Source organism: Cavia porcellus, unplaced genomic scaffold, assembly GCF_034190915.1.
Source record: "Cavia porcellus strain 051 isolate PalLab524CR breed Dunkin Hartley unplaced genomic scaffold, mCavPor4.1 scaffold_18, whole genome shotgun sequence".
In the NCBI taxonomy this organism is placed as follows: Eukaryota; Metazoa; Chordata; class Mammalia; order Rodentia; family Caviidae; genus Cavia; species Cavia porcellus.
In genome coordinates this window covers 27,761,644-27,776,855 of record NW_026947501.1, presented here as the reverse complement: position 1 = coordinate 27,776,855, position 15,212 = coordinate 27,761,644, and the positions used below count along the sequence as shown (strand labels likewise).

The following is a 15,212-nucleotide window of genomic DNA, read 5'->3' as shown; positions in this document are numbered from 1 at the left end:
AAGTGACAGGAGTTAAGGCCACCAAGGGATTTAAGCACTGCAAGAGTGACAGCAGCTCAGCCCTATACAGATGCACCCAGGCAGAGGCCTACATCAACCCTAAAGTACTGTCCCCCTCCACAAACATCACCACTTCCCTGGGGAAGGGGCCTTCATCTTACACCAAAATAATCATCTGAGAGTGGCCAACCCAGACAGCTACTTCCCCAAGCTACAAAGAGGCTATGGTGAGGGTCCAGGGACCACACTGGGACATGTAATATCTAGCTCACAACACTGCCCAACAAAACGTTTCTGTGGTGATAAGAACATTCTTTATCTGTACAACATGAGCCACTAGCCATGTATTTAGTACATGAAAGGCAGCTACCGTGACTGAGTTATTAAATGTAATTTTAATTAAATTTAAATAGTTACTGGTGGTGGACAACTATCACAGTGGACAGCTGAGGCTAAGCATGCTTTTTTAAATTTGAGAAGGTCATAAATATTTTTGAAAATCTGCTAAAAACTATAGACTCACTCCTGAGAAAATATACTTATGACTGAGTCTTTCAGAAAGTTTCCAAGCCGTACCCAAAACCAAGATTAGGTGTAGGTATTAGATTAGGTCTAGGACTGGGGTGTAGTACAGCATTTGCCTATCATGATGGAGGTCCCCGGGTTTCATTTCCAGCATTAAAGAATAAATCAATACGGGGCCAGGGATTTAGCTCAGGGGCACAGTGCCTGCCTGGCAAGCCCAAGGTCGTGAATTCGATTCCCCATACCCAAAAATCAATCAATCAATCAATCAATCAATCAATCAAGGTCTAGAACTTGACCTGAAATGTCCTTCCATAATGCAGTTGTCTAAGGAATAGCAAAACAGACCTGATATTATACTTTAAATAGTCCTAGAAAAGAGCCCACAAAATGATAGAGAATATCCTTATACTAACCTCCCTACTGGCCAGCACCCAGCTTCTACCCAGACCCATGCAAGTATAAGAAACTCAGCACCTCTGAGGGTTAGCTCCTCAATGTAGGAACAGCTATAAAATGTTACACACTCTTTTAATATGGGTTTGGTCACTCTGCTTGTAGCTTTCACCCATTAATAAAAGTTGTTCTATGTACTCCACTTTCTGAAGGCGGTGACTCCTCTCCCTCATAAGACTCGCCTTAGCCTGTCAGTTTTACTCATTTGCAAGTTGAACAGCTGTTTCCTTTAACATGACCACTCCAACAGATCTCAAGATAGGCTATCAACGTTCCTTAGAGTTTCAACTCTTCGTACTTGCTAGGAAACCAAGATTCCTTACTCATGCAATTCTTTTCACATATATGTACGTATATACATAAGTACATACTTTGAGACAGTCTCACCAAGTCACTATGTAGCCTAGGTTAGGCTCCAACTTACAGTCCTGCTGCCTCAACTTTCCCAGAATGCTGGGTTTACAGGCATGTTCCACTATTCTTGGCTTTCCTCTTATAAAACTTTGCATTTATCCTGGTTAAATCCCATCTAGTCTGGGTAGGACTCATTGTTTAGTCTGCCCCAATCTCCTTAGCCCCTTAGTTCCATCATTCAAATTAATAGCTTCATCTACACCACAAGCACACTCACAGATCTGACACACCTATTCTTATATTTTGTTTTTTGTTTTTTTTAAAAGACACATACTGCTTCTGCCTCATAACCCTTCAGACCCTTTGTGGAGCTCAAGATTTCAGACATAGCCCTCCTCTGCATGAACCACTACCATCTACTACTCTTGTGGGGCTCCAAGTTGCTGAATCAGGTCACTAAGCAGCAAACATCTGAGTTTCCTTACTGTTCTCAGAACACACAACACAGGCATACAAGTTCTTAGAGTGTTACTGGTAACTCAAAACTAAAAGACTCCAGAAGTGCAAGAATAAATATGAAGTAAATCTCAAAGAGTTTCTAACCACCCTGGTTTACAGGGTAAAAAAATGGACTGAGTCTTGCTCCTTACCCTAGGAAGCAACAGGAATTCTTTTTCTGTTCATGACTTATTTCTGCCCCCTTCTCCTGTCTCACATCCTCCCCCTAGTCTAGAAGTCATACTGACTAGCTCCTCAAATTCTTCTGGAATACAAATCACCTAGGGATCTTCAAGTACAGATTTTGATTCAGAAGATCTAGGATGAGGCCAGAAACTATTTGTACTGTCCCAGGTGACCCTGATGCTGCCGGTCCAATGAGTAACAAAGTGAAAGTGGCTGTGAATCATGCAGGTACCTTAAGACTCGCAGAAGAGTATAAAAAGAAGCCCATAACTTCAGTCTCTCATCTGCATCAGAAGGTCTCTATGCTAGCTACACATTAGATACACTTACAGACCTCAGTCCACTTGGGACCACTGCAAACCGATTAAGTCAGAATCCCTGAGAGTTAGGACCCAGATGCTGACTTTCTTGTTAATTCTTTCAGGTGATCCTAATGGGGAACCCTTAATCTACATGGTTAATAAACAATGGAAACAAGGTAGTTAGATCAATGTCCTCCCTTTTGCATGACATTATGTCAAACACTGGATCTCCGATCTGTCCAAAAAGCTGGACAAAGATACTGTCATTTCCTTTCCGAAATCCAGATCTCAGCTTCTCCAGGCTGCTTCATAAAGAACTACACAGGGACCCTACAATTCACCACTTGCCTTTCTAAAGACTCTCAACTTCCTTTTTAATAATGATGGCTTTGGGGCTGGAGATTTAGCTCAGTGGCATAAGCGCCTGCCTTGCAAGCAGGCACTCGTGAGTTCGATCCCCAGTACCGATAAAAAAGCAAAAAGACAATAATAATAATAATTATTATTATTATTATGGCTTTAGAACAGAACAGACTAGTTCCAGAACTATCCCACTTAGATATATATTTATAATTTATCAAATCTCTGAAAAATTGGACTTCTTGCCAGGCTCTGGTTTTTGGGCCTTCTTTTGCGCTCTATAAGTCTGTAGACTGTGATTCTGTGAGCACACGTGAAGGTATTCAGTAGAGAGCAAGGGGCTCTGGCAGACAGCTGACTGGCTCTGCTCTCCCCAGTTTACACCTTGTAGCAAAGCCAGGACTCGGTGTTGGCTCCCTGTCCCTAGCTATACTCCCAGCGTGGTTAGCCTGCCTCTTCCTTCTCATTCTTGCTAGGAAAATACTGATGACTTGTTATCAAGAGCATTTTCCACCAGATTCAGCATATTTTGATCCCTGGACTTCCTGATATCCCTATAGGAAGCTCAGACAACTCCTGAGTCTGCTTTCAGTGCCACAGACCCCAGTAAGAATGGACTTTCACCATCAGCTCTTACTGGACAGCAGCCCACACAGCTACACTGATGCTCCAGTCCTTCCTCCATGTCCCCACCTGTCTTAGGCAACCATTCATGATTGCTTTATCAGCAATTCCTTTTAAAAAAGCAATCGTATCCCTCCAGCTGACCTGTCTTTTAGAGTCTATGGTTATATGGTTAAAAACTGCTTGCCTTTGAACAATAATTTTCTTCTTATCCAGCCTTCTCTCAGGCCTCACAAACACCCAGATAGTGTCTTTCCTTAAAGATTCTTCTCGCTTCTACTTCACTAATCAATTTTCCCTTTGTTTCTGAGAGCATCTTTCTGCACAGCCTCCCTCTGACTTTGGAAGAACCAAGCTACCAAGCAGGCTGGGCAAGAATTCATTCAGTGGTTCTAATCCTATTGAACCACCACCAGTGCCGACTTATCTTGTCTCAAATATGGCAAAAGATGCATTCACCTGTTAACCCATTTGGCTGAGCCTAGGACCTAAAAAGTGTTCTCAAATCATTCCTCTGTGTACTTCTCTAATTTTCACCCTTGATCATACTCAGCCATGCTCCAAACTGATACATGTATTTTTCTATGCAAGTTTTTTCATAAATGATCATTTTCCTATGGTACTCAATTAAGCCTTTATTTCCCTCACCTATGAGTAATTTTTCAGTCAAGCCTGGACCATGGTGACTTCTTGCTCCTCCCCCCACACCCCCCTGGCCTGGCCCCAAGATTCTGCTCCACAGTTCTTTTAGCAAGTCAGGGGATGTCTTGAGATAAACATTTAATTTGTATTGCTTGTTTCCAACTCAGACAAATGCACCATTGTTTATGCATAAAGATTAACTCTTTTCTATTTGTTCTAAGAATGATTTGTCAGAGTGAGCTGGTTACCTACTATGTACCAGTCACTATGCAATTTTATCTCATTCAGCCCTTACAACAATCCTGCAAGGAATGGTTACCCTTATCTTTCAACTGAGAAAACTGATGCTCAAGAAATTAACTAATAACTTTTTTAATCATTTGTCTTCACTATGCTACAAAGTTACCACTCAGATAAAAAAAAATAAAATAAAATGTGAATCAAAAAGCCTGACATGAGCCTAGGATCTAAATCCTTCTTGGAACTAGGAAGAAAGACTATGGTACAGAAATGAACCCCTTTAGATTTGTTATCTACAGATTCTATCAACTTCATGTTAAAACCCACAATAGTCACTTACCCCTAGGGAGCTGGGAAAATCCTAAACTACATTTCTGCATTTCTTTGTAGAGGGTTCTCCACCCTCTACAAAGTCCACTGGGAAAAAGAACAGGAGCTGGGAGGAAGACAATAAACCCATGATAAGCTTCCACCCTTACATGACACAAAATGGCTATTAGCAGGCAGCTCAAAGGACACCCCAAAGGCAGCTGGGAGAAAGAGAGCCAAGGTGGAAAAAAAAGAGCACCTAGAGCACCACTCTAACAGAGTGGAGGAAATGCCAGGGAGCAAAGTTACAAGTAGGTTTCTGAGGCTCCTGCCCCACCTGAAGAACCAGGGCACAAACAACCTTCCTGACCCAGGCAGGAATTCCTTCAGCTTTGCACTACTAGATCTAATGGTTAGGCTCCCAGCGGTCCCCAGGGTCTGCTAAACATTTTGCTCAGGCAGAGTCTCTCAGTTCTGAGACTGTGCCAGAGAGACATGCCCATTAAATGTAATGCTGCCTGGGCAGTTGTTCCCAGGCTTTCAGCCTTCACAAGCCAACAAAAAGAAAGAGAGAAAAGAAAAGAGAAGTGATCCACTAGTTACTATTTTGTACTACATCAAGCAAAGACTTTAAATTTTTTTCTTTCTATATACCTCTTCACATAAGAAAGCATATTTTAAATATTGATAAGTAGAAAAGATTTTTCCTTAGAACAAAGTACTACTCTTTAAATCAACCAAAGTTAGCTTTAAGAAAAAGACTCACTCCACTGTGCCCACTGCACTGTTTCCCCAGAAACTAAACCCTCTGTCCTGGGATGACTGGCCACGAAGCCAGGTTCCACCAGATTCTGGGGGCCTAGACGGGAGCAGCCAGTCACAGCGAAGACCACAGCGGTGCAGACATCTCTCAGCAGCTTTGTCTCTAAGCCTCAGCCAACCCAGATGCAAGGTATCTTCCCCATGACCACCCGGCAGCCTGGGCTAGCAGCTTAGGAACAAGGATAACAAGGCCCTGGAATCGCTCCCAGCCCCTCTCACTCAGGTATGCCCAATCACTGCCAAAAGCAGCACTTCACATCATTCATGAGGGCCAGTGGTTCCAAGAACCTCCTCCGAAGCTCAGCCTCCTCACCCCTCAGGTTTGCTTATGGGATAGAATGGAGTGAGATACTGCAATTGAGGAAGAAAATAAGTGCTAAGAGGAAAGAAGCCAAGAAATCAAGCTTTACAGAGTACACTGGGCAGGTTCTCCTTACACCGAAACACCAGAGCTCATGCCTAGAACTGAAGCCTATACCTGACCCCCTCCCCTGTCAAAGAGGACCTACAGGGCACCAGGGCAGCAGGATGCTGACTCTCCCTTCTTCCCAATACCAGCAACACAAAGGGACTTGACACTGTCTCTGGGGTGGGGAGCTGCAGATGTGTTCTAGATGCTATTATACCAGAGATAGTATAAATAAGGCACTAAATCTGAGGTCCCCGGGCATGACATGCAGTGGATAAAGGAAAGTGAGAAGAACAGAAACATCCCAGCAACACCCACTTCCCCGCCCCCAAGGCTTGGATCTTTTTTCTAGCCACAGGACCACAGCCCCACCAGCTCCGCTGCACAGCTCAGCACTCAGCGGTCAGGGAAATCCCAAGTACATGCCGCCAGCCCGCACAGCCACAGGTGCCCCAGCCTTCAGAATTACAGTGGATCTCCGCCCAGCTTGGGGCTTCAAAGGCCATCAAGCACAACTCCTTCATTTCCCCAAGGAAAACATAGACCTAGAGAAGCCTGAGTTGTCTGGGCTCTAGAACAAATCAGTGGCAGAGCTGGGGGAGCCCTGGAGACCGAGCAGTCCGCTGGCTCTGTCCAGCGCCAGTTGCACTGCCTGTAGCAACCTCAGCCGCTACACCACTCTGCGTAAACTGCTCAACTTCGCTTGTCCCTACGTCTGCCAACTCTGCTTTCGTAGCTACCACCAACCTCAAGCCAGGAGAATGGAAAGGAAAGATGTAAAATGCAGGTCACAGCCCCTCCACTTCTCCCCCAACTCTGGTGTTCTCATCCCAACTACTCCGTTCCTCCTCTACTCCAAATAAAGAGGGTATTCGTTGGGGCTGCCAGTGCCTCAAAACCACATCATTCATTCATGAACTAATATCTTGGTGCCTACCACCTGCCAGATAGTACAACTTGGTGCCATGACTGTGCCAGGTTCTGCAAACATTTAAAAAGTCTTTGACCTCAAGGAGTACTCAGTACCACACCAGAACCAAAATCACTGTTTCTCATTAAACTCCCAGTTTCAACTGGCTCTTGCCATCTAAGAGAAAAGATGATGCCCAAGAAAAGGTTTAAGAAACATCTTCACTTCCATGCAAAAAGCATAAAACCTCCCAGTTGTACAAGAGCTTTCTCTCCGAGTCCATCAGCAGCCCCCACCCCTTACCTGACACCATTGTCACTCATGTTTCCCAGACATTAGTGTGACCTAAACCTAAAATACAATATCTAAATCTTCAAGCAAAAACAATAAACTTATAGAAATTAAGCTAGACATCACTGTCTTGCATCAAATGCCAAGATTCAAGATTTAGGGTCTACCTCAGCATTCTCTGGGACTCAGTTATTCCAAAACAAACTTGTCAGCCCTACAAAGTAGTCTATTGCAGTTTTCAAGGTCAATTACACTCCTAATCATGGGCTCAAAGTTGGACTAAGAAACCAGAAGGGGAAAAATAGGCTTAACTGGATGAATCTTTTAACACAACCCTCGTGATTAAACATTTCTGAAGGAAGGGACGGGGAGCCTAGCAAGAGCCAGCTTACCTCCTTGAGAAGCCCCACTTTTTTCTTCAGCACCTCACACTTTCGGAGTTTGCAGATCTGGTGTGTGCGGCGGTTGGTACAGCTGGTGCAAGCCCCACAGTTTTCCAGCCTCCGGCAGGGCTCACAAGTACCACACCGTTTCCGTTTCTTTCGCCCATCTCCATTCCCTCTCAGTTGGGCCTCACTCCCAGGCACAGGAAGCCCATGTCCCTGGCAGCCCCCTACAATCACCTGGCCCTGAGGGAAGTCGTAAAGACCTGGCAGGTCCGGCTGGACGGCCAGGGGCACCTGAAACTGGCTCATGATGCTGACACTGCCAGAGAGGAGAGCATAGGTCCTGTGCAGAACCACAATCCAGTTTCCAGCAGTTTCCTGCTGCTTGCAAAAGGCCACCAACAGGTTCTCCTCTCCTAAAACAGTCAATAATCTACAAGGGTGGAAGGCAAGGAGCTCCCGTCTCCAGAGTGGACGCTTCTTCACCTCCTCTGCAGCAGTCTGACAGGGCTTCCAGGGACACTTTCCCACCTGCTGGGGCCCAGGATCTGGGGGAGGACAGCAGCAGCAGCCCTCAAGGAAGAGATCATCTTGGCAGGGTGGGTTCTTCACCCTCACCCAGCCAGGACCCGGGCATGAGGTGAGCAGGTGGGTGTGCGGTGGGGCAGAGCAGGGTGGAGTCTCCCCCAGGTAGTTCTCCTCTGGGGGTCAGGATGGTGTGGAAGGCAGCGCTGCCTGAAAAAGAGACAGAAAGGGGATGCGCATCACTCCAAGCTCAGGGACAACTTTCATGTGTTACCGCTTCCTGATTCTTGGAAAAAAGAAAATGGGGGAAAAGAGGGGCCAGCTCAAATGAAGCAGGGGCAGGACTCAGGAGGGAGGTGGACTAGAGCTAGACTTGGCACTGAGGAAGTCAAGGCGATGAGTTCAAGGCGGGTGGACCAAGCGGGACTTCTGAAAAAGTTGTCCGCTGCCAACCCCCCACGCGCTTGTGAGTTTCTCCAAAATTCCCCTACACTGCCTCCCCGGAGGCCGCAGGGCCCCGCGCCAGGGCGCAGAGCGTTCAGAATAAAGTTTGCAGCGAGCCCTGCTCCGCCGGGCTGCCCGGCGCCCCCAGCACCAAGGCGGCCTGGAAGCGGGGGCGCGCCTGCGGGGAGCCGCGCGCCGAGGGGAGGGGGCGCGCTCGGGGCGCGGGCCGGGCTGTGCGCGCGCCGCCGCCCGGTCCTTTGTTCTGGGGCCTCGGCCGCTCGGCTCCCGCGGCTCCGCAGCCCCCGCCCCGCCGCCCCCGCTCGGCCCCGCCAGCTGTGAGCCGCAGACCCCCGCGAGGCCCCCCAGCGACCGAGAAGCGGCCCTCGGCGGCCCCGACCGGCCCCGCGCGCCTCCCCTCCCCCACCCCGGAGCCGGAAAGGCACCGACTGCACCGACCTGCCCGCCGCCTCCGGGGCGGAGCGCACAAAGGGGCAAAGTTTCTCGGCCGCCGCCACCGTCGCGGCCGCCGCCGCCGCCGCCTGGGGCGCCCGCCTCCCGGAGCGCCCGACCCAGCAGGCTCGACGCCCGGAGCCCCCGCCCGGGCCGAGGAGGAGACGGCGCAGGAGGAAGGAAGAGGCAGCGGCGGCCGCGGCGGCAGCAGCAATGAAGGCGGCCGCGGGACTCCCCGCCCCCCGCGCGCCGCGGCACGTGCTCGCCGGGGACTCCCCCGCCCGGGAGGGCGCGCACGTGCGGCCCGCCGAGCCCCGCCGCCGGCCCGGGGCCGCGCGAGGGGGCGCCCGCGACGGAGGGTCCGGGCGGGCGGCCGGCGGGCGGCGGGGCAGGGCGGCGCCGCGCCTCTGCACCTGCAGGACCGCGCTGCCCGCCGGCCGCCGGGCTCCGCCGCTGCCCTCCGCCGGCCGGCCTGCCCTCCGGCGGGGCTGCAGCGCGGGCCGGCGGCGGGCGGGCTCACGGACCTTCCAGCCTCGGCGGCGGCCGAGCGAGCCCGGGGGCCCCCTTCCTGCCACTCGCGGGGCCCGAGCGGCCCGGGGCAGCCCGGCGCCCCAGGAACCCTGAGCTCGGGCCCGCCTGCGCCCTTGTCCCCCGCCGGCCGCTCACTCATCCCGGGGCAGGACAATGGGGGACATCGCGCGTGTGCGTACCGGGTCAGCCTGGCCGGTAAGAACGGGGTGCCCGCAGGCAGAGGCCTCGGGCCGGCTGCAGGGCACCCTGGCGGGGGTCACGGCCGAGCGCCCTGCCCGGGCGGACCCCGAGGCCCTGCCATCGCGAGCCTCCCCCGCGCGGCGCTCGGCTTTTCGCGTCGAAAACAAAGACTAATCCGATACCCCCGCCCTGCCTCCCGGAGGAGGGGAGGGCACCCGCGGAGGGCAGCCGAGGAGGGCAGCGCGCAGGAGGGGCGCGCACAGCCTCCGAGCCCCGGATCCCGTGCAGGCACGGGAAAAGTCACCCCGGGGTACGTTCCAGGCAGGGGGTGAGGGACAAGGCGCGAGAATATTGCTAAGTGGCCAAACTCCTGGTTCTCGTGCTGCTTTTCTCCCTCACCTGTTGTGCCGGCAGTTCAAGTTCAAATTCCAGGTTAGATTAATTCAGCACCACCCATCTGGCCTGACTGCCAGGCTGGTGCCCAGAGCTGCCTTTCCACCTACCTGGGTTGCCGTGGAGAAGGGTGGGTCTCTAACACTCCCGGGCAAGTCCTGGCAGAAACAGCCACAGGGCAGACTAGCCTGACCAGTTTGGGCGGTGCTCACCGAACCAGGTACCTGGCAGGCATCCTCGCCGGCTGAAGCCGACGATTCAGCCAGAACTGGAAAAAGAGCATTCGGCTGGCTATTCAGAAGGAGGGGGGAGTCACCGAGCTCAAGGAGCGCTGTCCAAAAAGCCCGAGGCGGTGGGGGTAGCCCGGATTCTGCCTGGAACTTCCCTGTCGCAGGCCTGATTTTGACAGCCCGTCTGGCGGTCAGGTTGTCAGCTGTCAGGTGGGTGGGGAACATGGCTGCGGTACCTCTTCCTACCCTGGCCTTTGAGAGGGCTGAAGAGTTTCCGTTCAGGGAAGTACGAAAGAACACTAGAGTGTCATTTTCAAACGTGAGAAGTGGTTGACTCATAATTATTTTCAACTTGATAGATACTATGGTAGCTTTTAATAAAATGTGTATTTTAAAAATGTAGTATAGGTGATTAGAAAAGACACCCAAATACTATTTTATCTAGCGATTGGCTACATTTTGTTAACTTTTTCTATTAATGGATTAGTGACACACACACAGTGGTACGCACACTGATTACTGGAATTTGCTGACTCTTCATTTAACATGCGGTAAGCACGATTCTATTTGCTATACAATCTCTGGAAAGACGGTGTGACAATGAGGTGAAGAGGACAGCTAAGATAACAGGCCTGGGTTCCAGACCTGGCTCTGCCACTTGCTAGCTGTATGTGTGACCTTGAACTAGGTACTCAACACCTCAAAGAATCCAGGTAAAGCATTTAACGTTGGACTCAATAAACGACAGTCATAAAACAGTTTTGTAGATGCTACCATCAAACCCATTTCAGAGGCTAACAAAACAAAACAAAAACAAGTAACTTGCCCATGTTACAACCGACAAGTTGTGGACTCAGCATTTGCGCCCAGCATCTTTTCTCCTGTATTCTTAGTAAATGATCTCAGCAATTTACTGTACCAATTTACTCTTCACCTCTGAGGGGGTCTTAAAACCCTGTCTCTTGGTAACTAGATAGGTGTTAATGTCATTTAGTGGGACAGGAGGAAAGATACCAACCCCTTCCCACCCCACCTCACCACTACCTCTTCTGCCTGCCCAATTCCCACAAGTCCTACAGGTCTTGCCATTAAACGCCAGTTCTTCAGTGAAACCTCCAGCTCCTCTGAGTGCATAGCTTTACCCACCCTGCACTGAAGTTAGCTGCTCCCTCAACAGAACAGTTAACAAGCAGTTAACAGGTTGTAATTGTTTGCATATGTCCCTGAGGCACTTAGAATATGGGGAGGGGGTGGTTTGCCGAGCTCATCCATTGAGGCTGGGAGAAAATCCTCTTGTAGGCCAGCTTGCTGCTGCCCCAGGGGCTGGAAAGGAAGTGTCCTGTCCACAGTCTGTAGCTTAAAAAAACTACAAAGACCACAGAGATAGCAGGGAACACTTCCCTGGATAAGGGTGAGGGAAGAGGTGGCGTTGAGCAATAGAGGGCTGCCTCCTCCACTGATGAGCTGAAATTGATTCGGCACTTCGCTGAGAGAGGGTAGAGGGCACCATTGCCTGAGTGTTTCTTTAGGAAATGATGGCGTGAAACCAGTGCTGCTAGATGTTTACTGAACCTGAAAATGATTGAATGTGACTTAGCCTCTAAGATACTTGTCCCCACCTGATAAGTAATGTGTCCTGTTTGAAGGAGATTTGGATGTGGTGTATGTTACTCCTCCCCCAGAAATTAAACATAAACCTGGGCTAGATTTAAAGATCTGACAACATTTGGTGGGTTGTTTGATTTTGAATGTGTTACTTCTTTGGTTATGTGTTAGTTTTTGAGGTGTTTGTTTTTTGTATTTGTTAAAAATGTAATCAGCTAATATTTGCACGGAGCTTTCCCATTTCAGAGCACCTCACACATATTTTTGTTCTCTCTGCAGAGCAGCTCATCCAGCAAGTTGCTACTCTTCTATGGCATAGTTTTTATTATCACCACCATTTTACAGCTAAAGGAAATGAGGCTTAGAGGTATAATTTGTCCAGTGCCATCCACTCCTAAATAGCAGAATCAAGCCTACAATCCAGGATCATGAAGTTGGCCTGCCATTTCACTAGGCCTGATTACAGGGCAGAGCCTGACATCTTGTCTTAGGGAAAGAGATTCATTAGTGGCTTGCTTTTGGATAAGTGTGAGCACATGGGACATGTATAAGATATCTAGACTATGTCTTTAAATAGCTCAGCAAATGCCTTGTGTCTTGTAACTAGTTTTGTGACTATATTTTGAACTTAAACTGAATCAAATAGGCTATATTACTTGCAAGGAGAGTGTAAGACCATCATGATGAGAAAGTTGACTCACTCAGGTTACTAAATACTCAACAGAGGTGCTGTCACACTTTGCTTGACAAAATGTGTCAGGTTTGGTTAGGTTAGGTTTGGTTATGCAGTAGCAAAGGATCCACAGATCTGTGTCTCAATCATGTGATGTGTCTATTGTGGATCAAGAGGAGCTTTTTCCTGCAGTTAGAGACCCAAGCTGCTGTGAGTGGACATGTATCAGGCAAAACAAACACTTCCACAGAGCTTTTACCTGGTGGTGATGTCCATCACTTCTGCTCTTATTTCACTGGCCAAAGCAAGTCACTGGGGGGGGGGGGCGCACGGGGAGGAGATTACAGTAAAGTCAGTCTTGCTATGTGCCTGAAGGACAGGTGAAAGCATTTGGTTAACAGCATTAATAACAAATACAAGAGAACATATATGTGTGGTTGATGTGCACATCTGAGGATGTGTAAACACAATTAGTTATGCCCATTTCCGGGGTTTTTCTCCCTCCTGAGGACACATAGTAGAGATTCTCACTCTAACAGATTGCCCTAGAACAGGCTCTAAGATTTAGGCTATGGCAAAAGAAATCTGAGCTGAGGGAAGCATGACAGAAACTGTAAATGGCTACAGAAAAACTCAGGAGTAATAATTTGTAGACAGAGAAAAAAGCCTAGCAGAGGAAAAGACTCAATACATGTGCAGTAGGGAAGGGATTTTGCTGAGACTTCTAAAACCGTGTGGCATTGGCAGAGGCGTTTCCTGCCTTCCTGCCATTAACTCCTACTCATCCTTTCTTAGTTAAACTCAGGTGCTACTTCAGGAGGCTTTGATGATCTCTGGAGACAGCTGAGGGGCTTGCCCATCGCGTCATGGAAGTGTCTGACTTGTCTCATCCACTAGGGGATAGACAGGAACCACATCTTGGCCTTTACTGGCTGCTGTATGGTTCCACATTTCCTGTTCCATCTGCTGTGCAAAAACTTGCTTGCCCATTGGAGACTTGAATATATCAACCCCTTTTACAGGTAAGGCTCCCCTTCCACATCCTTTTAAGCCTCACTTGCAGGGCCTTCAAATTTCAAGAACACCAGTTCTCAGGGCCCCTTTTGACGATCCTGTTCATCCCACCCATACCCCAGGCATCTCTCCTTTTTCTGCACACTGAGATGCTTCCTCCAGTGCCCAAGTTCTAATTTCAGCTCCTGTGTGTACTAGTTTGTGACTGTGGACGAGGTTAAGTTACCCCTTCTGGCCTCCTTCCTATTTGTAAAGAGGAGACTAGTGACTGCTCCACCCGAAGGCAAAGTCCTACCTCAGACCTTAGTATACAGTTGGTGCTCAAACTGTCTCAAACTCCTATTTGACCCACCTGCAATTATGCCCTCTCTTGGGCTGTCTGTTTTCCTCACTCTCACCTGCCTTCCTCCCTTCCCCTTACTCTGTGGCCTCCTTTCTCACAGACATATACTAGCCTTTGATCTGAGCTCCTGGGCATGGAAGAACTAATTAGAACCTTGAAAGCAACTTGACATGGCTCCTGAATCATGGTGTATCCATGGAGTTACAGTTTTAGACTCCTGTTGCTCAAGATTGGAGGCCATGGACTTGCAGTCCCAGTACCACACAGAGCCTGTACAAGTGCAGGATCCAGGGCTACTGCACAGAAGCTACCCTTCAATAAGACCTCCAGGTGAATCGTAAGCCACCTGGTGTGAAGGAGCTTTGCTTCAGAAGGTGGTGGTGGTGGTGTGCTACTTAGCATAGAGAAGCAGGGCCAGAAAAGTAACGCAGTGGAAAATTGGTTACCTGATATGTGTAAAGCCCCGGGTTAGATTCCTGGCACTGGGAAGATGAGGGGTGGGAGGGATGGGGGTCCCGGTGCAGGGCAGTTTGGAGAAGGGCAGGACAGGGATATTTCACTGAGCTGGGAAAGGTTTTCCTAGAAAGGCCTGCACCAAAGATGGCTGATACCTTATAGGGGGTCATTCTAGCATTTTGTTTTTCTTGGGAAGATACATTGTAGTCAGACCTCTTGCAGGGTCATTCTAGGTGTTCTTGGGAAAATACATTGTATCCTTTTCTTCTACTGCTGGAGGTTGAACCCAGGGCCTTGTGTATGCTAAGTGCTCCACTTCTGACTTGAATTTCAACCCCCCTCCCCCGCCCTGCAATCCTAGGGATCAAATCAAGGGTCTCACACACACTAGACAAATACTCTACTGATGAGCTACCTTTCTAGCTCTTTTTATTTTATTTTTAAAGAGGGTAAAATTAAACATAACAAAACCAAACAAAACAGATAATAAGATAAACAATGTAAGAGACACAGATTTCAAATCAAGGCAACCGGAGATCCTCACTATCATATTGTCTATTGTTTTCTTCCAAATAGTTGTCCATATTTCACATACAGTAAATTCATATAAAACAACATAGTATAAAACTGATCAGAACAGGATGATGAAGGTATTTTAGGTCTTCAAGACCAGACAATAGGGAAGTCAGCAGTGGCTGCCATAATGTCTCTCATTCTCTTCAAAATAGCTATCCATACCTTTTTTTTTTTTTTTTTTTTGTCTTTTTCCTTTTTATTGTATCCATACCTTCTTGTACGTTGAAACAAAACAAAACAGATTAAAATCACTCTGAACAAAGAATAATAGTATTGCTGGATTTCACATCATGATGCTACAGAATCAGCACTGGGTACCTTAGTTCTTTTTAAATTTTAAGACAGAGTTTTTCTAATTGCCCAGGCTAGGCTTACACTCACAATCCTCCTGCCTCAGCCTCTTAAGTAGCTGAGATTACAGGTATTTGTCTGCATACCTGGTTTAACATTGTACTATATCTGCTAATACAGGTAGCTA

The 15,212-nt window shown here is 48.6% G+C and overlaps 1 protein-coding gene across 5 annotated transcripts in view; it reads right to left on the bottom strand.

Annotated features, from left to right (window-relative positions):
• Tet3 (tet methylcytosine dioxygenase 3) overlaps positions 1–11,130 on the bottom strand; it is a 102,053-nt gene extending 90,923 nt beyond the window's left edge. The window contains exons 1-2 of one of the 5 annotated variants that reach the window (XM_063229602.1): positions 11,112–11,130; positions 7,321–8,049 (exon numbers count right to left, since the gene is read on the bottom strand). In XM_063229602.1, the coding sequence (XP_063085672.1) occupies positions 7,321–7,623 (303 nt within the window). In that variant the 5' untranslated portion in view covers positions 7,624–8,049; positions 11,112–11,130. Of the gene's footprint in view, positions 1–7,320; positions 8,050–8,739; positions 8,873–9,443; positions 9,582–9,947; positions 10,970–11,111 lie in introns of those variants that run through there. The other 4 variants (XM_063229601.1, XM_063229600.1, XM_063229599.1 and 1 more) reach the window with 4 other exon arrangements.
• Positions 11,131–15,212: the final 4,082 nt, after the last annotated feature.